Here is a 22,473-nt window from a genome sequence, read left to right as displayed (position 1 = left end):
CAAACATTTATTGGTACTGTGCCATACGACAGATACTAATTAGAATAAGACTAACATAGCAAGACCTATTTCTCATAAACAGGTAAACAAGCAAGTAAGAAAACTTCAGATAGAGGTTAAGTGCTAGGAGAAAGACAAAATAAGACAATGTGGTGGTGGCTGGCTCTGGAGGAAGAGGGGTAATCTAAGCTGGGGGGAGTTGTGGAATAATCTGAACCCAATGATCAAATGAGGGTGCAGAGGGAGATAAACCTGAGAGGCAGGCAAGGAGAAAATCATAAAGGGCTTGAGTTTTATTCCAAGTGCTATGGGAAGCCAATGAAGAGTCTTGAGAAATAACATAAACCGATTTGTGTTTTAAAATAACAACCACAGAGACAATGGACTCTGAAAAACAAACTGAGGGTTCTAGAGGGGAGGGGGGTGGGGGAATGGGTTAGCCTGGTGATGGGTATTAAAAAGGGCACATTCTGCGTGGAGCACTGGGTGTTATGCACAAACAATGAATCATGGAACAGTACATCAAAAACTAATGATGTAATGTATGGTGATTAACATAACAATAAAAAATTAAAAATAAATAAATAAAATAAAATAACAACCACAGCTTCTAGAAGATGAATGGGTGACAAAAATAAAAGCAGACAGATCCATTAGGAGGTTATTATAGGTGAGAGATCATGGTGACTTGTACAAGAGTGGCAAAGATGAAGGGAAGTGGATAGAATTAAGATATATTTTGGAAACAGAGCCTGAAGAATTTGCTGGTTTATTGGAGGGGGATGCATGTAAGGGATGGTGACAGAAAGAGAGCAATTAAGATGGGAAGACTTGGGAAACATGCCTTACAAATCTAATAACATAGTATGTTAACCCTACACTATCTGTTGAATCAACATAACACCAACTATGCATTAAAGGTAATAAGCATCTTTTCTTACAATAACCAGGTAGCTTTGCAATTTGATAGAATGTTATGTCATATTTTAACCTAAAAAATGTAATTATCTACAATTTAAGATTAATTTACCTAATTATTTTGAGCATCTGCAAAAGAATTTAGAGTATACTGGCCAGCACTATTCAGTGTCTGTATTTTATGGGAGTGTGGAAAACAACTTTCCACACCTCAGTCCTAATTGGATGCAGGGTTCTCAGGCATGTCTCTACCTTCAGGCCACAAGGTCGCAAAGCATTTCTGGCCGTATTATAAATCAGCAAATTAGTAAGCATTCCTCTCTCATTTTTTGACTATGAGTTCCTCCCAAAGGAGACCAAATTCTTAATCCTTGGTGGCCCCAAACAATAACCAACTCAGGCAATATCAGGTAAGTGAAAACCCACCAAGGTAGGAATATCCTCTGACATCTCTTTTTGAATTTCTGGACTTTTGGTAATTTTTTGGCTGACAATTCCAAAGACATTTTTTAACATCTTTATTAAGCTCTAATTCACATAACATGCAATTCACTCATTTAAAGTGTACAGATTTCCAGGGAGAAGATTTGTTATAGCCAAACTGATCTCTCTGTTCTTTCCAAGGATATAGGCTTCTCTATCATTCCATTTCCCTTAAACATTCACTAAACAATCATTGTTGGGTATTTACTATATGCCAAGCATTCCTATTTGAAATAATGTCTCCTTTCCTTAACTCTGACTTGAAGACCCAGTTTAATTATATTGATCACCTCAGCTCTTGGACTCTCTCCTTCTCTCAATGTCTGTAGGTTACTGGACATTAAGTATCAGCCATTTTGTTACATTGCCGGTTAACTTTCACATGTGCATTGTCTTTGTCACCTAGCACTCTGGCTTGGCCCCTCACACATTTTATGCATTTAATGTATATCTTGTGGAGAATGATAAAACCTGGTCCTTGGAAAAGCTGTCCTTGAATAACCCTCTTCCTTCTAAATCCACCAACAGTGTAGTCATAGGACCTGAAAGCTTTGAAATGATCTTGCTGACATCTGAATTGTACTACAGATTCTGTGACAAGGTCATGTTGCTGGAACCAGAGTTCCCTGCCAGGGGCTGGCACATTGCACTTTGCTCAACAATGGATGAGGAAATTATCTGAGATGGCTTTGAAATCAAGTAGATGCAGATTAGTGCAATATTCTGTGTCAATCAGGTTTCTGACCTAAAAAAATGTGTGTGATTTCTAGCAATCAGGAATGAGTGGTTTTTCAGAAATGAGTTAGTTGGGATACTCTTACCATTACAGATAAAGTGACAGAATAATCTGGGAGAGGACACACAGTGAGCTACAGACTATAACCATGCAGTGATCTTCTCTATATGAAAAGCAGTTGTCATTTCCTGTATGAATGGCACACCTTGTCAATTTTGCTGATGGCTTGTTAATGGGACACACACAGAGAAACACATAAAATGGATTGCTCTATCGAAAACAGAGGTAATCTCTGGTACTCCCTTCAGTTAATTATTATTTGTAAATAAGCAGAACTGAGCTTCATTTGAGGGCTTGTTAGGAATTACAAAGGTGATTGTTTGTAAATCGAATACTGGCATGCTGCTGTGCACTGATTTTGAATAAAAACTGGCTCTGGCTTTATATAAAATTACACCTACAATGTTAATCATAAAAGCACAGCATTACCTCTAGTTTCTGTTCACTAAGTTTTAAAGCTGTTTTTTCTGTTGTTATTGTTGTTGTTGTTTTTTACTGTCTCCATGTTGTACTTACCCTTTTAATTTTGTTCCAGACTCATATTCATCAAGTTGGAGGATGCCTGCTTTATACAGGAGGTCCTGGACCTGGAAGAAATAAAAATGGCCAGTGATAACTGTCCTAAGAAGACTGCACGCTCATTTCTTACTTTTAGAAGAACATACTTGCAAATCATGACCATCACTAGAACACAGTTATCTTGAGCCCTGCTCTACCCTTGCTGATGTTCCATGAATACTGGAAATACATTTTCTTTGTTCTAATCCCAGCCTCTGAATCAGAGCCAAGTAGAGTGGGCTCTTCATAAATATGCATTGACCGCCTGACAGTAGTATTAATGTAGGGCAGGGCCCTGCTGAGTAAATGTTACCTGCAGGAGGCAAAGGAAATACCACAAATGAAGATAAGATGCTATTAGTAGATTTCATTTTTTCTTGAGGCCTGGGAATAGTCACTATCTCTGTGGTCAAACCTCCTCAGATCTCTCCCTGCAGGATCTGAAAGCAGCTCACATAAAAGGCCTCCATGTAAGGCCTCTCTTCCACTGGGTGCTGGAGGAAGAGCACAAGATGAAGGAAGAAGCAAATTGCTTCTAACTTAATTTATTCCTTTCTTGCCATTTCAGCAGCTCACCAGAATCTACGTAAAACCTTACATCCTAACTCGATGATAAAATCAGCAATAAAAAAAAAAAAACACCGTACTTGTTTCCATAACTTGTTAGCATAGAACTCGGTATATAAAAGGTAATGAGGTTACAATGATCTCTAGGATACGAAGGAAATTAAAATCTTATATTTATTTATGGATTTTATATTAGGACACTCCCCCCCCCGCCCTTTTCAGGTACAACTACTGCTCCCAACTTCCTGCAGGTTTGAGTAAAAGCAAAAAACAACAACAAAAAAAAGTCATTTTTGAACCACCTGGCCCAATAGTTGAATTTATTGCAATTGCCGAGCTTTGTCAGGCTGCAGAGCACGCACTGGCGGGACGCACCGGCCCACTCGCAGGCTGTCCAGACGCACCCAGGCACCAGTGGCAGAAGGAGCACTAGCTCCGGGGAAAGCCCGGCCTCTGAGCCTGTTGCTCGTGGGCCAGGCAATGGAGCAAGTGCAGCTCAGGCGGCGGGGGCTGGCGGCCGCCCTGGGAGGCTAGAATTCCACCCAGGCGGCGAACTCGCGAGTCCTTTCCATTGCCCGGGTTGGGACTTAACCCTTAGCGTCCCAACCCCTCTCGCCCCTCGCCTGCCCACTCGGCCCCAACACCACTTCCCGGACCACGGACAACTCCATTGTTATTACAAGCCAGAGGGTAGCGGGAAGGGATACGCGGAGATGTGGGCACCAAAGCACCCCTTCCTCTCTAGGAAAGACTTAGCAGAGTCAGAACGGTGTTGAAGAAGGAGAGGACGAGTCGAAGCTGCGAGGCGGAGCGAGGGCGTTCAGCGGGGACGAGGAGGCTGGGAGCTGACCACCCTGCCCCCTCAGGAATGGTACGGTCCGGAGCGGGGCGGGGAGGAGGAGGTCCTCCCGGGTCTCTCCCCGCCCCTCTCCCGACTTTGCTGCCGAGCTGCCGCGGGAGCGAGTGAGCGCGCGCCCCGGCGACCCCTCCCCCGGCGCGGGCATCCGAACTCCTCCCCTCGCCGAGCCGCCCCCTCCGCGGTTGCAGGGAGAGCTCGCCTAGCTCTGCGGACGCCGCCACCTTCGGAGCCTCTTCTTCCTGCTCCGGCGTGCGGGGGCCGTCCGGCGGCGGCGCTGCCCTGGGTGGGCGACGGGGCCAGCGCGGCGGCTGAACACTCGGCGCGGCGCAGCCAGGTCTCCAGCCTGTGCGGCGCCGTGACAGGTGCAGAGTCCCGGCTAAGGCTCCACCTGCGGCGATCGCCGCGATGCCCACCATGCGGAGGACAGTGTCGGAAATCCGCTCCCGCGCGGAGGGTGAGTGGCCGCCGCAGCGCTGAGCTGTGCGCCCAGCCTGCACGGGGGTGGCTCGGGGCCAGCTTGGGGTCGGGCCGTGCGTGTGTTAGGGAAAAAATGCCCCGTCCCACCTCTTCCCCGAGGTAAGTCTGGCGGTCGCTCCTGGTCCCTGGCGACCCTTCTCGCTGCGCCACCTCCAGTGCACTTGCAGCCCCCTTCCCGGCTCTAGAACCCCGGAATTGGTGTCCTCGGCCGGAGCCCCAAGTCTTGCTTTACATCGCAGCGTGACCATTCGGTTCCTGTCACCGAGCGCTCTCGTCCTGCCCACCGCCCTCCCCACTAGCGCACAAGCCTCCCAGTCTCCGCTTGGCTTCTCCACCCTTGTGAACAGATCCCCAGCCCGCCGCCCCCGCCTACGGCACCCACCTTTTTGCAGCCCCCACACCACGGCTCCCAGAGGAGGGGAGTGCCTTTCCCAGATGCAGGATCCTTTGATCTACAGCCCCTTGCCTCTTAGAGCGTGAGGAGCCTTAACTGGGGCTGGGTGCTCAGCGGGTTCTGGGCAGTACAGTCTCTGCAATTCTCCTTCCTGCAGTGGAATCTCCACCCAGCTTCCATCTGAGATTTCGGGTTTTTTTCCTGTTACCTGAGATCCTCACTTTGGCCACCTGAGCTGACTTTTTAGCAAGGTGGAAGCTGTCTTCTTTGCTGCACCCAGGGCCAGCTGTTGAATGGCTACACCTGTCAGCACTGAGCAACAGATGTCCGAGGGTATAGCCAGTCAGCTTTTGGAGGCCGAGGCACCCTCTTCAGCTTATCTGAGGAGTTCTCAGCGTTCTTCCTGGCAAGTGATGGTCACTGGCTAAATATTTCTTGATTTTGCTTACGGCAAAGTCAAGACTGTACATATCTAGAGATTTCTTTTTCTTGTTTTTCTGTCCCATAAACCAGTACTTGAATCCTGCAAAGAGTGGAATAACATGTTTTTGAGAACTAGTCTATCTTCCCATCATCCCTGCCCCTCCACCCCATCTTTTAATGTGAGGCAGGTGGGAAAGTGGTTTTAGAAAAAAGATACAGCAGTTAGGAGAGTAGGACTCCAGGGCTTGCAACAAGCGATTTTATTATTTTTCCTCCTCAGAGTCTTCTTGTAAAAATATGGGGATATTGAGTTCTAATATCTATGGTTTACTGATTACAGCGTTTAGGCAATACTAAATGAAACTGCTCTGAGTAGGCGTCTGGGCAAGAGTCACAACTGACCTGTGGCCTACGCAGGAATTTAGTACATACTTCTTGTTATTTGTACTGTAATGAAAAAAGTATATATAAGACATTACAGTTTTAGATACAAGGTGAATAAATGGTCGTGTTATTTTTGAAAAGTACACAGTAAAAAAATTCATTGTTTTTTTTTAATACCTCTGAGTGAAATGGATGACTATTCCTAGTGATTACCTGAGTAAGCCATACAGGTGATGAAAATATAGTGGTAATAATTGGGATTGTTTTTTCAAATAGCAGCCGTTGATGAATCATATATTGTGGGAAATGAGGAAAAGAGAAAAGACCAGAAAACAATGCAAAACCTGTGGCATATGAGAGGATTTTATTAGTATTAAAAACTACAGTATTGTTTCTGGTTGTCCTGTGTATTTTTCAAAGCATTTTTCCGAAGATTGCCTTATGGACTCTCACAACATTCCTGAGGGTAAGTGAAGGTGGTCTCGTCTGAGGGTTGAAGGAACTGTGGCCCAGGTGGTTGAGGTGCTTGCCCAAGGTCAAGTAGTTAGTTCAGTGACACATTTGGATGTAGAGCTCTGGAAAATAAGGACTGTTTTTTATTTAATCTTTGTATTCCCTGTGCATCCAGCACAGTGTCAGGCAATGACCCTTCCCTCCCATATTGGTTGGTTTCAGTTTATTATGTGCTCAGGATTTTGCTCAGGACTATGGTGAGGACAACATAAATAATGACTCTGGGCTGGAGATGTGGCTCACTGCCCGCCTTGCCCACACTTTCCTTTCCTAAGGAATATTCTCCTTTGACAGTTCCTGCGGCCTAAAGGGCCTTGTTCTGAATTGCAGCCCCTTTGGCTCAGCTGATTGGACTGGGATGGGCTCATGACTCAGGGGTAGACAATCCATAGGTGGCGCAGACACTTGTAACCTTGTGGTTTGGCTCAAAAAGGTTCTCTGTGGTGATCATCTCTCTTGTGGGAAGAGTTAAGCTTAGAGACGTAGGGTAAAAATTGAAGCAGAAAGGGACAGAGGTGAATAGGCTAGTGGAGGAGGGAATGGCTGGCTTTAATGGGTCCTGTGAATGCTGCTGACGTGAGGAAGCAGGAACTATGGTAAACGGAGAAAAATAGGAGAGAGAATGGATTAAATGGAGAGAATGGGGCAGAGACACAGATGCTGAGAAGGGGTAGCCTGACCTTGGAAATCCTCCCTGAGTTTGCTAGTCCCTGTTCCCAAGTACTGTTAGAATAAGCTCTTTTTTCCCTTGAAGTGACTTGAATGGGTTTCTGTTCCCTGCAACCAAATTGGCCAGATGTGTGGCTGTCCTGTGTGCAAGTTATTTACATCCAAATTGTGGCTAAAGAACTTACGTGAAATAAATAGTCTAAGAGTGGATGTTATTAACAGAACATGGTGCTTGCTATGGGTGACATAGGTCCCATTAGCGGTCAGGACATAGAGCATGAGGCCTGCTCGGCGAACACTTCGTTGGGAAATAATTTGAGATGAGTGCTTCCCAAACTTTAAGGTGCACACAAATCATCTGGGGATCTTGTTAGGTATAGATTCTAAATCAGTAGGTGTGGGGTGGGGCTGCAGCTGTTGCCTTTCTGACAAACAGGTAATCCTGGATGGCTCTGGCCTTCAGGTCTGAGTAGCAGGAATCCAAAGGATATTGCCTTTTTCTGTGTGTGTTTTTTTTTCAATAGTTGGGACGGTGTTGAAGGTAGAGAGTAACCAATTGAAAAACTGGTGAACGTCAACATGGCTTATTTGAGAGATCTTAAGGAAATTGGCCAGGAGCAGAGGGAAGTTTGGAAAGAGTAGGATATAAATTTGGATAGGTAAATTCTGCTGGATTACAGGGTATTTCAAATGCCAAGATGAGTCATTTGGATATAGAATCAAGTATTGGAAGATCTTATCCATTTCTCATTCAAGCATGATGCCAGTGCATAATGTCTAACAGGGCCAGTTAGAAGCCAAATCATCATAGGGGAATGACATCCCCAAGGAAGTCTCTTACGAAGATACATCTGGAAGCATGTTGGATGGTTTGGACAAAATGGCACTGTAGACAGACTTTGTCATTAAAAAAAAGAAAGAAAGAAAAAAGTCTAGTAATGACAAAGCCAGGAGTATTTTTGGAGTGGAAAAGTGAAAATGGGAAGAGAGGAATCAGAGATTATTTCTAAGTAAAACAGAAGCTCATTCAGCAGGTATCTGTTGAGCTCCTACAAGTACTGTTCCTGGTACTTGGGATACATTGGTAAACAGAATAGAAAAGGCCCTGCTCTGGAGGTGCTTCCATTTTAGAGGGGCAAGAGACCAGACAAACACAATACATTAACAAATTATAGAATTTGTTATGTAATAAGTACTATCGGAAATAGAACAAGAAGGTAAGATGCATAAAATTGGTGGATGGATTGTAGGTTGGTTAGGTTGGACTTCACTGAAAAGATGACATGGACCAAGTGAAGGAGTTAGCCTTGCGGGAATCTAGGGAAAGAGTGTTCCAGGCAGAGGGAACTGTCACAGCTGAGGCCCCCAAGGCAAGAGAGTCAGGAGGGTTAAAGGAACAGTGTAGGGGAGAATAGTAGGAAAGGAGGTCACACCATAGGACATAGCAATACAGGGCAGGAGACAAATGGATTAAAATGAAAGGAAGTTTTCAAGCAGTAATTTTAAATTTTAATGTTTACAAGATCTCAGGTATCATTGAAACTATAATTTCCTAGGTTACTCATGAAGATTTTCTTCAGTAGGTCTGCAGTAGGACCGGGAATCTACATTCTTAATGAAATTGCTAGGATGTTCTGGTATAGGTGAAACATTTTGAGGAACTCTGCTTTAGTCTCAAAACTGCTTGGGAAAAACTATTAAGATAAGGAAATTGAGAAGGAGGGTCGATACAATAAGAAGTAGGAATTGTGGGATATCCAAAGGGATGTGTTTTGAAGATACTTAGAATTGGAGGTTAGATGTGGGCAAACTCAAAGGAGAATCTTGAGTTCAGAGGTCATGGTTGAAACCCTGATAGTAGACATATTTTCCAGAAAGCAAAACAGGATAAAGCTGAAACTAAGAATTCTGAATTTCTTCATTTTTACCCCAGCTAAATCAAATGGTCTCTCAATACAATGTTAGGAGTGCTAAAAACAGGGACTAAAGTTGTGGTGGCTTACACAAAATTTTTTCACCCTGGTAAAACTAGTATGGAGGTAGGCAGTCCAGTTCAGCTATGCTCAATTCATAAAGTTCAGAAGGAACATTGTCCTTATGACTTCTGCTTCAACATCTTCCATGAAGTCATAACATGGTTGCTAGGGTTCCAGCCATCATGGAAAAGTTCCAGGTACGGAAAAAAACACACACACAACCAGAAAGATGAGAGACCAAAGAGTTTACCTGGAAGTACCACACAAAGACTCATCCTAATTTTACTTTGGCTTCCATCTGTAAGGGAAGCTGGGAAATGGAGTTTTCTAGCTAGGCACATTACTCAGTGTTTTATTACTAAAGGCAAAAGGAAGAATGGCTGGTGGGTGGACAGCTAACAGACACAATCACCATCAGGTATTCAGATTATTAAAGGCTCTTGCTTGCAATAAAGGAATGTTCTAGAGCTCATATACAAAATAATAAGCATTAAGTTGTTCAGAACTAAGGAAATGTACACATGCGTGTCCAAAGGTTTACATTTTCTTCTGCTGAATATTATGCTAAAATGAAAGACATTCATTTGATTGTGTAAAACATGTGCTAAGTAATAAATTTAGTTTAGGTATTGTTCTTTTAAACTAGTCTGTATAAATGACAACTTTAAAATGTTTGTATTTTCACAGAATGTTATGTCTTATTTACTTAAAAGATAACAAAAGGAGCATTCAAGTAGTTTCCGTAAGAATTGTTAAAGGGAAATTTGGGGGAGGCAGTTTCATTTGTCCAGGTAAAAGATGACTAAGATTATTTGTTCCTTTAACAAGCGTGTATTATTCACCCGCTGTGTGCCATCTAATTTGGGTGATGGGACAAAAAGGTGTGAATGAAGGAGATCCCAAAGGAAATCTGGAGATGGGTTAAAGATTTATAACTGACATGGCATTGGGAGAGAGAAGGTGTATGAGTGTAGTGATCCTTTGCATAATTAATATTTGAGAATCCCCAATACATGTCATTCTGCTTAGTATAATTCTGGAGATATTAAGTGTGGCAGAACCAAACTGTTAGGGTTTTCTAGTCTATAGTCTATCGTTCACGTTTTCATTGAATTACTTCAAGAACTGTGAGAATTGAATCATGAGCCTACTTTACAACCATAGGAAAGTTTGCATGATCAGAGTATACTTTTGAAATTGGTGAAATGTTTGCTGCCCGGGTTTCTATTTACAGAGTTTCATTAGAATGTAAATGTTGTAAAGGCAACAGTTTCATTCTTCATTACTAGCTGGAGCCCACATCTTTCAAAGCTATTATTCTGTGGATTGTAAACCCTCTAAACTAAAGGTAGGGATTTTTGTCTGTTTTGTTTACTCATACATGGCTCCCAGTGAGAACATTGCCAGGAATGTAGTAGAAGCTCAGATAGTGTTGAATGAATAAGTGAATCTTGTGATCTAGGGGTAAGATGATCTAGAGATGCCTTATAGTCAGACCTGTAAGACACCCTCCTCCTGGAACCTGAGCACCACAATGGGAGCAATTTACAAAAACAAAACAAACCATGTGAACAGTGTGATCTGTTTACTGCTGTACACCGCCCTCACAGCTTTGCCTGCGGTAGTGGCCCTTCATGTTTTTTTGTCAGATGAATGGATAACTCTGAACTTTGCTTTGAATGGAAGAGCTTAATGTTGTTCTCTTGATTGTAGAAGAGTAACACTTGCTCATTGGAAAAAACACATACTGCAAAAGGTGTCAAAAAGACAGTAAAAATCACCCCAAACTATGCCATCCAAATATAACTACTGTTAACATTTTAGCATATATCCTTTCCAACTATTTTCTAGGAGAGGAGAAATAGGTTTATTAAGAGAAATGAGATCATACTCTACATAATTTTTAATCTTTTTTTCCCCACTTAGTATTTCATGGGCATCCTTGGCTATCAAATACAGATTTTTGTAAACTGCCTGAAGGATAGAATTTTTGCCTCCTCTCACTGTTTATATCTTCTGCCTAGAGCTGAGCCTGGAACTTAGTAGGGGCTCAATACTATTTGTTGAATACATAGATCATTAATTTTATGAAAGCTCAGCATTTTTATGTTAGTATATAATTACTAAGGAATCCTCTGTGACATTTAGGGCATTTAGATCATTTTAAGGTTTTTAAAAACAATTCTTGGATAAGCAGTTTTAGACATATCTATATATTTTCTGATTATTTCTTTGTAGAGAGCCCCTAGAAAAGGGATTCCTGGATCAAAAGTATGTACATTTTAAATGACTGTTGGTACGTATTTCAGACTTGTTGGAAAGATTATACCAGTTTATACACCCACTGAAAGTGAACAAGAGTACCTGTTTCTCTATCTCTTCTCCATCATTGGATTGCCACCTTTTTCATCTAAATGTACAATGCAAAAAATAAATCTCTAAGTTTACATTGCTTTTAGTTATTAGGTTGAATATATTTTGGTAAGCTTAATGATTTTCAATTTTTTTCTGAATTGTTTATTCATGTTCCTTTATGAAGTTTGTTTTGTATTGAATTTTAAGAGTTTCTCATATGTTAAAGACACTGTTTTCTGTTTATAATTTACCTTTTAACTTCTATATTTTCTAGTGTGTATGCTAATTTTCATAAACATTTTTTAAAAATTTTCGAAGGATAGTTGACACACAATGAATGTTAAATTAGTTTCAGGTATACATCATAGTGGTTCAAACTTCTCTATTTATTATGCTCTACTCACCACAATTGCAGCTACCATCTGTCACCATACATTTCCGTTACAACACAATTGACTATATTCTCTATGCTGTACCTTTCATCCCTGTGATTTATTTATTCCATAACTGGAAGCCTGAATTTCCCACTCCCCTTCAGCCATTTTGCCCATTCTCCCACTGCAACACCCCCACCCGTCCCCTCCGACAACTATCGGTTTGTTCTCTGTACCTGTGAGTCTGTTTCTGTTTTTTGTTTGTTTGTTCATTTGTTTATTAGATTCCACATACAAGTGAAATCATATGTTGTCTTTTCTGGCTTTTTTCACTTAGCATAATACCCTGTAGGTTCATCCATATTGTCTCAAATGGCAAGATGTTCCTGATCTTAGAGGAAAAGCCTTCAACTTTCCTCCATTGAGTATGATGTTAGCTGTGGGTTTGTCATATATGGCTTTTATTATGTTAAGGTATGTTTCTTCTAAACTCACTTTGTTAAGAGTTTTTATCATCAATGGATGTTGAATTTTGTCAGATGCTTTTTCTGCATCTTTTGAGATGATGATATGGGTTTTATCCTTCATTTTGTTAATATGCATCATGTTGATTGATTTAAGGGTATTGAAGCATTCTTGCATGCCTGGGATAAATATCATTGAATCATAGCAAATGATTCTTTTAATGTATTGTTGAATGTCATTTGTGAGTATTTTGCTGAGGGTCTTTGTATATATGTTCATCAGGGATATTGGCCTGCAGTTTTCATTTTTTATAGTGTCTTTGGTTTGGGTGTAAAGGTAATGCAGGCCTTGTAGAATGAATAATTTGAAAGCTTTCCTTTCTCTTCTATTTTTTTGGAATAGTTTGAGAATAGGTGTTAAATCTTCTTTAAATCTTTGGTAGAATTCACCTGTGAATCCTACAGGTCCTAGATTTTTGTTTGTCAAGAGATTTTTGATTACCAATTCGATTTTGTTATTAGTAATAAGTCTGTTCAGATTTTCTATTTCTTCCTGATTCAGTTTTGGAAGATTATGTTTTTAGGAATTTACCCATTTCTTCTAGGTTGTCCAATTTGTTGGCATGTATCTTTTTGTAGTAGTCTCTTATTCTTTGTATTTCGGTGATGTTGGTTATTTTCTTTCATTTCTGATTTTATTTGACCTCTCTCTTGATGAGTCTGGCTAAAGGTTTATCAATTTTGTTTATCTTTTGAAAGAACCATCTCTTGGTTTCATTGAAATAGATAGCAAAAATGTACAAAAAACTCATTTATTTCCACTCTGATTTTTATTATTTCCTTTCTTCTAACTTTGGGCTTTACTTGTTCTTTTTCTAATTTCTTTTTTTTTTTAAGATTTATTTATTTGAGAGAGAATGAGATAGAGAGAGAGAGAGAGCATGAGAGGGGGGAGGATCTGAGGGAGAAGCAGACTCCCCGCTGAGCAGGGAGCCCGATGCGGGACTCGATTCCGGGACTCCAGGATCATAACCTGAGCCGAAGGCAGTCGCTTAACCAACTGAGCCACCCAGGCGCCCCTCTAATTTCTTTAGGTATAAAGTTAGATTGTTTATTTGAAATTTTTCTTGTTTCTTGAAGTAAGCCTGTAACATTATAAACTTCCCTCTTACAACTGCTTTTGCTGAATTCCAAAGATTTGGGACTCTTGTGTTTTCATTTGTCTCCATGTATTTTTTTTTTATTTTCTCTTCAATTTCTTCATTAACATATTTGTTATTTAGTAGCATGTTATTTATCCTCCACGTGTTTGCATTCTCTTCCAATTTTTTTCTCATAATTGATTTCTAGTTTCATACTGTTGCAGTCAGAAAAGATGCTTGATATGATTTCAGTGTTCTTAAGCTTATTGAGACTTGTTTTGTGGCTAAGATGTTATCTGTCTTGGAGAATGTTCCATGTGCACTTGAAAAGAATGTATATTCTGTTTGTGAATGGAATGTTCTATATATATCTGTTAAGTCCATCTGGCCTAATGTGTCATTCAAAGCCATTGTTTCCTCATTGATTTTCTGTCTGGCTGATCTATCCATTGATGTAAATGGGCTATTAAAGTCCCCTACTATTATTGTATGACTGTCAATTTCTCCCTTTATGCCTGTCAGTATTTGCTTTATGTATTTAGGTGTTCCTGTTTTGGGTACATAGATACTTAAAATTGTTACATACTCTTGTTTGATTGTTTCCTTTATTAGTATGTATGCTCTTCTTTGTCTCTTGTTACCCTCATTTTAATGTCTGTTGTGTCTGATATAAGTATTGCTACCCTGCCTTTTTTTTTTTCTTCCAGTTGCATGGACTGTCTTTCCCATTGCTTCACTTTTGGTCCGTATGTGTTTTAGGTCTGAAGTGAGTCTCTTGTATGGAGCTTATATAGAGGTCTAATTTTTTTTTGTCCATTCCATCACCCTTTTTCTTTTGATTGGAGCATATAGACCATTTACATTTAAAGTAATTATTGATAATGTGTACTTATTGCCATTTTATTAATTGTTTTCTGGTTATCTTTGTAGTTTTTCTCTGTTCCTTCTCTTGCTTTCTTTCCTTGGGATGGATGACTTTCTTTAGTGTTACGCTTGGCTTCCTTTCTCTTTTTGTGTGTATATATCTGTCATAGGTTTTTGGTTTCTGGTTACCATAAGGTTCATATGTAACATTCTAAGTATATAGCAGAGTATATTAAGTTAATGGTTACCTAAGTTTGAACATATTCTGAAAGAACTTCATTTTTACTACTCTCTCCACGTTTTATATATGTGTTGTTATATTTTACATCTTTTTTATTTTGTGAATCCCCTTAACTAATCTTTTAGATATAATTGATTTTACTACTTTTGTCTTCTAATCTTCATTCTGGCCTTAAAAGTGATTGCTCTACTACCTTTACTGTGTATTTGCTTTCATTTGCAAAATTTTTTCCTTTCATAATTTTCTTCAAATTATGGCCTTTACTTTTCCACTTAAAGGAGTCCCTTTAATATTTCTTACAAGGCCAGTTTAGTGGTGATGAACTTCAACTTTTGTTTGTCTGGGAAACTCTCTCTCCTTCAGTTCTGAATGATAGATAACCTTGCTGTGTAGAGTATTCTTGGTTGTAGGTTTTTTTTCCTTTTAGCATTTTGAATATATCCTGCTACCCTCTTCTGACCTTCAAAGTTTCTGCTAAAAAATCAGCTGATAACATTATGGGGTTTCCCTTTTACCTAACTAGTTGGCTCTCTCTTGCTGCTTTTAAGATTCTCTCTTTATCTTTAATCCTTGATATTTTAATTATGTGTCCTGGTGTGGACCTCCTTGGGTTCATGTTGTTTGGGGCCTTCTGAACTTCCTTGGATCTAGATGTCTGTTTCCCTTCCCAGTTTAGAGAAGTTTTCAATTATTATTTCTTCAAGTAAGTTTTCTGCCCTTTTCTCTCCTCCTTCTGAGACCCTTATAATGTTAATATTAGTACACTTGATGTTGTCTCAGAGATCCCTTAACCTATCCTCATTTTTTAAAATCTTTTTCTTTTTGCTGTTCAGCTTGTATGCTTCCCATTACCCTGTCTTCCAAATCACTGATCTATTCTTTTGCATCCTCTAATCTACTCATGATTCCCTCTGGTGTATTTTTCATATCAGTTATTGTATTCTTCAACTCTGGTTCTTTTTCTCTCTCTGTTGAAGTTCTTACTGAGTTCATCCACTCATCTCTCCACTCTGGTGGTGTCTTTATGACCATTTTTGAACTCTTTATCAGGTAGATTGCTTATCTTTTTTTTTTCCAAGATTTTATTTATTCATTTGACAGAGAGCACAAGCAGGGAGAGTAGCAGGCAGAGGGAGAAGGAGAAGCAGGCTCCTACAGAGCAGGGAGCCCGATGGAGGACCCCAGGATTATGACCTGAACCGAAGGCAGACGCTCAACCCACTGAGCCACCCAGGTGCCCCACTTATCTCCTTTTCATTTAATTTTTTTCTCTAAGGTTTTTTCTTGTTCTTTCATTTGGAACATATTTCTGTCTCCTCATTTTGTTTGACTTTGTGTATTTCTTTCTATGAATTAGGCAGAACAACTACTTCTCATAAAGTTGAAGGAATGGCCTTGTGCAGGGATGTCCCCTGTGTAGACTTGGTGTGCCTGCTGGCTTTGGTTGGCTGACTGGAGCTATAGCAGGTGTGGGTTAGGGATCCTGGGCATCCCATGCAGGGGCTGCTCTGGTGAAGTAACTGGAGCTGATGTGGGTGTGGGTCAGAGTGGTCTAAGGGCTCTCTGCAGAGGGAGCCCTGTCAGGATGGCTGGAGCCCAAGGCAGATGTGGGCTGGGAGGTCTTGGGGTGCTCTGCACAGGGAGGGCCCTGGTGGGACAGCTAGAGCTGAAGTGGGTGTGGGTTGAAGGGTCCTGCAGTGCTCCACATAGCTGGTGCCCTAGTGAGGAGCTGGAGCTGTGTGGACCTGGAGTGTTCTGGGATGCTTTGCCCCTTTGTGTGTCCTTGGCAAGCTGGTTGGAGTTGTAGTGGGTGCTGTCCGGGGGTGTCCCAGTGTGTACCACATTGGAGCCCACTTCAGTGGGATGGCTGGGGCTGGTGTCAGCTAGGGGCCCAGGTTCGCTGAAGCAACAGACCCTGCTTCTATCTGTCCTAATAAGGTGGAGGGGGGACATAAACAGTGGCACTTGCCAGCCTCTCTGACTCTGGAAAGTATTGCTCAGCTCCCTTGTGGGTTAGCACATTTCTGGGGCTGGTTCCTTTATGTTCTAGTTGCTCTTTTAAACTGTGGCTGGAAGAGGTTAGCAGCCCATGCTCACTGAGGCAGCAGGCCAGCCAGGGTGCCCAGACTCTGGTCTTATCTGCACTATCAAGATGGAGGGGGGAATATAAATAGGGCTGGTGATTGCCACCCCACCGACGAGAGTTCCAGTAGATCCCTTCGTGAGTGCTTGGTGGATCCAGTTGTTCTCCTAAATGGCAGCTCTTTTCAGTGCCCTGGGACAGATGAATCTGCTTACAGTCCCTCAGTACTGCACTTCACAGCATTGGAGGTGGGGGCTCCCAGTTGTTACCATGTCTCTATCTCTCCTGCCACCTTCTGTATAGTTCCTCTATCATTTGTTGTGCAGAAGCTATTCAGTCAGTCTCTCAGTTCTTCAGGAGGAATTGTTCCATATGTCAGTGTAGCTTGAGTGTGTCCATGGAAGAGGTGAGTTCAGGGTCTTCCCACATTGCCATTTTGGACCCTCCTCTATATCCAAGTTAATTTTTATGATGTGTAATCTTTCAGTTTTTTCATTAAAATTTCTGCTTTAATGTCATATTTCTCATTTCAAGGTAATGATAATTTTTCACTTACATTTTTCTTCTAGTATTTTTAGGGTTCAATTTAAACCTAGTTACATGGGCAATTCCTGTGGGGTATATTTTGTTTTGAGATGTGAGGTAGGGATCTAATTTTATTTTTTCTCAAACTATAATCCACCTGAAATAATAATTGTATATTTAATAATACTATATTCTTCTTGTATGGGTTTGAGGGATTTCTTTTTACTAAATTGACCCATATAGTTGAGTCCTTTCTGGAAGCAGTCTCTCCCCACTTTCTCTGCCCTCCCCTCTCTATTTTGGTCTTTTTTGGCCCCTAGAATCAAATTCCATTACTGCAATTAAGAACTATCCTTTTAACTCTCCTACTCTCACTGCTCTTTTATCTAATTTGTTTATTTTTCATGTTATTTTTCCACTTGAACCAGTGAATGAATCAGTCAAATTTAAAATGTGTTGGGATATTTATTGGGATTACATTAAGTTTACGAATTTATTGAAAGAATTGATATCTTTCATATATTGAGTCATTAAAGCTTAGTTTCTTTTCTCAATTTATTGGCATTTTTTTCCTGTGCTGGGTAGAGCTTTCTTAAATCCTGTCTACTTTATTTTTTCATAGACAATTTCAATTTTATGAAGATTTTATGAATAGAATCCTTTCTACATTATATGTTCCTGTTTGTTAGCACATTAGAGGTGTTTGATTTTGACACTGTCCATCAGTCTGAATTCTTTCCTTTTAAATAGTTTTTCAGTTAATTTCATCTTTGTAAGTTTTAAAATTATACTGTGTGTCATAAAACAAAGTATTTTTAAATGAGGTTCTCACTTAACTAGACTTGACCAGGTATATTTCAATTATGCTATTTTTTTCAGCAAGATTGGTTCATTTTTATCTGCTGAAGTATTGTGGATTTTAATTTTGGAACTTTGGATTTTTGGAATTTTGGATTTTTTATTTTGGAACTTTGGATCCAACATACAACTTTTAAGATTTTATATAGGATCCCTTACAAAATAGCTGAGCTATTACTCATCTGCTAGGAGTATAGATCAGAATTTAGGCCAACTGGGATTTAACTAATGATTCCGTGAAAACTGTTTACATCAAATTGGCATTCCTATCTGAGATAAACACTAAGAGAAATAGAATGTGGGCTGCAAATGCTAGACACATATGTAGTTTTAAGTATTCTGGTAGCCACATTAAAAAAATGAAAAGAAACTGGTGAAATTAATTTTAATAATATAGTCTTTCAATATATCCAAAATACTATTTTACCATATTGTTGATATAAAAATTAATAATGAGATACTTTGCATTCAGTTTTTGTAGTATGTTTCTAACTGCCGCATATTTTATGTTTACGGCACATCTCAATTTGGACTAGTTTCATTTTATGTTCTCAGTTGCCGCATGTGGCTAGTGACTGCCATTTCGGACAGCACAGGTGTAAATTATCCCTCCACCATGTGTTTACATGTTAGGATTTACTAGCATTCTTCAGAGTACAACTTCATAATGGAAATCATGGCTCAAAGGAAGCATATTAAAACTATATGTGTGGATATGCCTTTCTCTTAAATAGAGATTTAAAGCCTTTAACTTCCTTCCTTACAATAACCGGCTGTCATGGATGTCCTCATAAAACCTTGTTAGTGCTTACGGGGCGCCTGGGTGGCTCAGTTGGTTAAGCGACTGCCTTCGGCTCAGGTCATGTTCCTGGAGTCCCAGGATCGAGTCCCGCATTGGGCTCCCTGCTCAGCGGGGAGTCTGCTTCTCCCTCTGACCCTCCCCTCTCTCATGCTCTCTGTCATTCTCTCTCTCTCTCTCAGAAGTAAATAAAATTAAAAAAAAAATTAAAACCTTGTTAGTACTTAAATGATACTGCTTTTGACGTGGCCCTTGTGGAAATTCAGAGGTTTTATGTAAGTACATCATGGCATCTTTTGGAGTTATTATTTTTTAAAAAGTTCTCTTTTTAAGTATTTTAATAAGCAAAAACCATCCTGCCTTACCTTCCTATTAATTTCCACTTAAATGTTAACATGTAACCTGTATACATAGATGGCAACTTCCAGTAGTATGCTTTTATATACAGCGTAGCCATCACTTTTGTTGATCTAAGGGGACTCTAGAACTTGGCTTTGTGATCATTTACACAATTAACTGGGCAAAGGGAAATGTCTGTTTTAAACTGAGCCTCTGTTCGTTATTTTTTGTGAGCCATCGTTAAAGATGACTGATCTTGATCTTGATCTATCTGGGGTTGTACTTTAATGGGATCGCACTAGTCAAGTGACAGTTTAGGCAGAGACTATTACTAAGAAGGCCAAAGCTTCTGGACCAGGAAACCACGTTAGTGGGCAGACCTATTTAGAATACAAGACTGACTTTCATGAGGGAAGCAAGCAAACAGTGAATGCAAGGGTGAATCTGAGAGTTGGTTTATTCTGACACCAATCGAGAATAGCTTCTGTAATTGGCTTGGATCCCTGGGCTTAACTCTGGTCCTAAAAGAAATGCAACTTGGTATAAGAGAAGTCCCCTTCCAGCATCTACAGCCCATCTTTCCCCCACATCTCTCCCTCACATCAGCGTAGGCTTAGCCCTGCAAACCTTAAAGATATGAGATATTTAAGGAGCTCTGACTTAGTACTCTAAGGATGTGGTATGAATCACCCTGTCACTATTTCCTTGACCCTGAGTGTCCATTACAGGAGTTCAGAGCTCCTGAGCTGAGGCCTTGCCTTACTCTGGAAGAGGAGACCCTGTCCCTGACCAGAGCTTGGACTGCAGGGCTCTGTACTTGTGAGCAATTCTGATGCCAAGCCAGGCCTGCCACGGGTTCTGAATATCTTTTGCTTTCACTTTCCCCACTGTTGCTCTTGGCCACAGCTGTCTGGACAAACTTGTTGCTCCATGTCAGAGCTCTTTGATTCTGGGTGCACCTATTGTCCATGACCATTTTTCCTGGATCCCTTGCTCTGCCACCATATTGTCATCCTAATGTCTGTGACCGGTTGACCCTTTCCAGTCCCCTTCTAGCCTGTCTGTCTTTACTTAAAACAAACAAAAAAACAAACAAACAACCTAGGCCATGTCCTATCTCTGACCAAAGAAGTAACTCAGATCCCGGTATATAGATTTTACCCAAATTTGATATGGTGCTCTCTATACCTTAAGCTTTAGTTCATTCCTCCATCAATGCCAGAATGGTTGTGATAAGTGTTCTCAGGTGGACTTACTCAACTTTTATAACTTTATTTTCACCATTTTGAATAATGGTTGGGGAGAGGACATAAAGAAGAATGATTCTGTCTGCCATCTTTTGGGCTAAGTGTGTCCAATATGGTCAAGCCCGGGGAGGCTTGCATAATGTGGATTGTTTTATAGCCATGTTGTGTACCTCAGGGGTGCTCAACCCGGGTTGCACAGTGAATCAAATTGGAAACTTCTAAATAATACTGATACCTGGACCTATCCGAGACCAGTGGAATCAGTCTGGTCCATTGGGCATATGGACCAAGCACTGATCCTTAATATCTCCCAGGTAATTCTGAAGTACAACAATGCTAGAAAACACTGGTGTGGATCTTTGAATTTTTTACTTTGCAGAGAGGATGAGGAATAGAGTATATAAAGCCATGTAGGTTGTCAGCCAGAAACCAAGTGCATGTGGATATTTTGGTAAATCTTTTGTCTATTGCTCAGTTACCTCATGGGTCTAATTATACTCCTCTTGCTTACCCTTCTCAGAAATGGTAAAGTTTCTAGGATGACACTCGATTATTAGATTTTGAAGACTTTCTTTAAAATCCTAAACACTTAATTCATTATAACCAAATGACGAGTAAACACATTTAGTTTATTTTTAGCCGGTGTTATATCTACTCTGGGAGTGTGATGAATTTGAGCCTTTCTGCAGTGTCATTACTAGTTTTTTTGCTAACCTACTTACTTCTGGTATATGGTAGTAATTAATCTCTTTATTCATCCTATATTTATAGCCTATATATGTAATCATTTGCACCTAGAAGAAATACCTTAATGATTTGGTAAATCTCTGAAACCTCTGTGGCAACTTTATGTTAAGGGGTTTATTTTCTCCAGTTTATAATTATTTTTTCCTTTTTTTGTATTTTTATTTAAATTCCTCTCAGTAAACATACAGTGTGATATCAGTGTCAGGTGTACAATATAGTGATTCAGTACTTCCATACAGCTCCTGGTGTTCATCACAAGTTCACTCCTTAATCCCCATCACCTGTTTAACCCATCCCCCATGCACCTGCCCTCTGGTAACCCTCAGTGTGTTCTCTATAGTTAAGAGTCTATTTCTTGGTTTGCCCCTCTCTTTCTTTTTCCCTTGGCTTGTTTGTTTTGTTTCTTAAATTCCACATATGGGTGAAATCATATGGTATTTGTCTTTCTCTGACTGACTTATTTTGCTTAGCATAACACTCTCTAGCTCCATTCATGTCGTTGCAAATGGCAATATGTCATTTTTTATGGCTGGATAATATTCCATCTTGTATGTATACCACATCTTTATGCATCTTCAGTTGGTGGACATTTGGGCTGTTTCCACAATTTGGCTATTGTAGATAATGCTGCTATAAACATCGAGGTACATGTATCCTTTTGGATTAGTATTTTTGTATTCTTTGATTTATCCCACCACGATGTGAGGTTTTTTATAGGTTAATGTACAGAAAATGAAAACTTACCACAAGTCCTAATTTACCTGCTTTCTCTGGTTGCTGAGATGAAACTCATTTTTGAGTCTCTTAAGTTAGCCTGTGGCACTTCTCTGTGGCCACATGCATGGGTACTGAGTGTCTGGCTTCAGGATGTGATTATTTCAAACTCTGAGCGTTAGAAAACAAGCTCCAAGTGCCTTGGAGCCCGTGCGTTGTGTCCAACCATTGTGTGATTGTTTTTTATTTTATAATTCTCTTATTACTGTTTCTACATTTAGACTTGACTTTTTTTTTTTTTTTAGGTGATAATGTGACTTGTACTCCACAGATGGAAATCTTTTTTAAAAGCCAGGATTTAACCTAAGAGGGGAGGGAAAGTTCTGAATTGTTGGCTCAATTTAACCCCAGATGGCTACTTATTCTTGTCTTTTTGTTTAAAGTTCAATGGAAGAATCATTACACGACTTGGCCTTTTTGTTGACTTCTTAGTGAATATAATTAGGGAAGAAGGGGGGGCAAAAAAGCTCTCTTAATTTTCCCAAATGCAAGTGGAATCTTCCTTGATCTTATTAAGTGACTTTTCCTGTGGGATTTATCCTTATGGTTGGTGAACTACTCCCTTACGTGTTTTAATTTTAACTAAGTCTGAATACCAAGATTTAGGTCTGTATAATAGTTTTCTTTATATCAGACATTTTTCC

At 40.3% G+C, this 22,473-nt stretch overlaps 2 protein-coding genes across 13 annotated transcripts in view; one reads left to right on the top strand and one right to left on the bottom strand.

The window, feature by feature from the left end:
• The window catches only part of LOC112835727 (glutaredoxin domain-containing cysteine-rich protein 1), a 300,261-nt gene extending 296,200 nt beyond the window's left edge, over positions 1–4,061 (bottom strand). For 2 of the 9 annotated variants that reach the window (XR_012377899.1, XR_012377895.1), the window contains exons 1-2: positions 3,625–4,059; positions 2,714–2,784 (exon numbers count right to left, since the gene is read on the bottom strand). The gene's annotated coding sequence lies outside the window, so the exon portion shown is untranslated. Of the gene's footprint in view, positions 1–2,713; positions 2,785–3,624 lie in introns of all 9 variants that reach the window. The other 7 variants (XR_012377897.1, XR_012377900.1, XR_012377894.1 and 4 more) reach the window with 7 other exon arrangements.
• Positions 4,062–4,325: 264 nt separating this feature from the next.
• ATP8A1 (ATPase phospholipid transporting 8A1) overlaps positions 4,326–22,473 on the top strand; it is a 219,405-nt gene continuing 201,257 nt past the window's right edge. For 2 of the 4 annotated variants that reach the window (XM_073891594.1, XM_073891595.1), the window contains exon 1: positions 4,326–4,635. In XM_073891594.1, coding sequence (XP_073747695.1) covers positions 4,587–4,635 — 49 coding nt within the window. In that variant the 5' untranslated portion in view covers positions 4,326–4,586. The remainder of the gene's footprint in view (positions 4,636–22,473) is intronic. The other 2 variants (XM_025887328.2, XM_025887327.2) reach the window with 1 other exon arrangement.

The sequence above is a fragment of the Callorhinus ursinus genome, unplaced genomic scaffold, assembly GCF_003265705.2.
Source record: "Callorhinus ursinus isolate GAN/ISIS: 27379988/994484 unplaced genomic scaffold, GSC_fseal_2.0 scaffold4, whole genome shotgun sequence".
Classification (NCBI taxonomy): Eukaryota; Metazoa; Chordata; class Mammalia; order Carnivora; family Otariidae; genus Callorhinus; species Callorhinus ursinus.
Note: the sequence above shows the minus strand (reverse complement) of the source record. Positions and strands in the feature narration are given on the sequence as shown.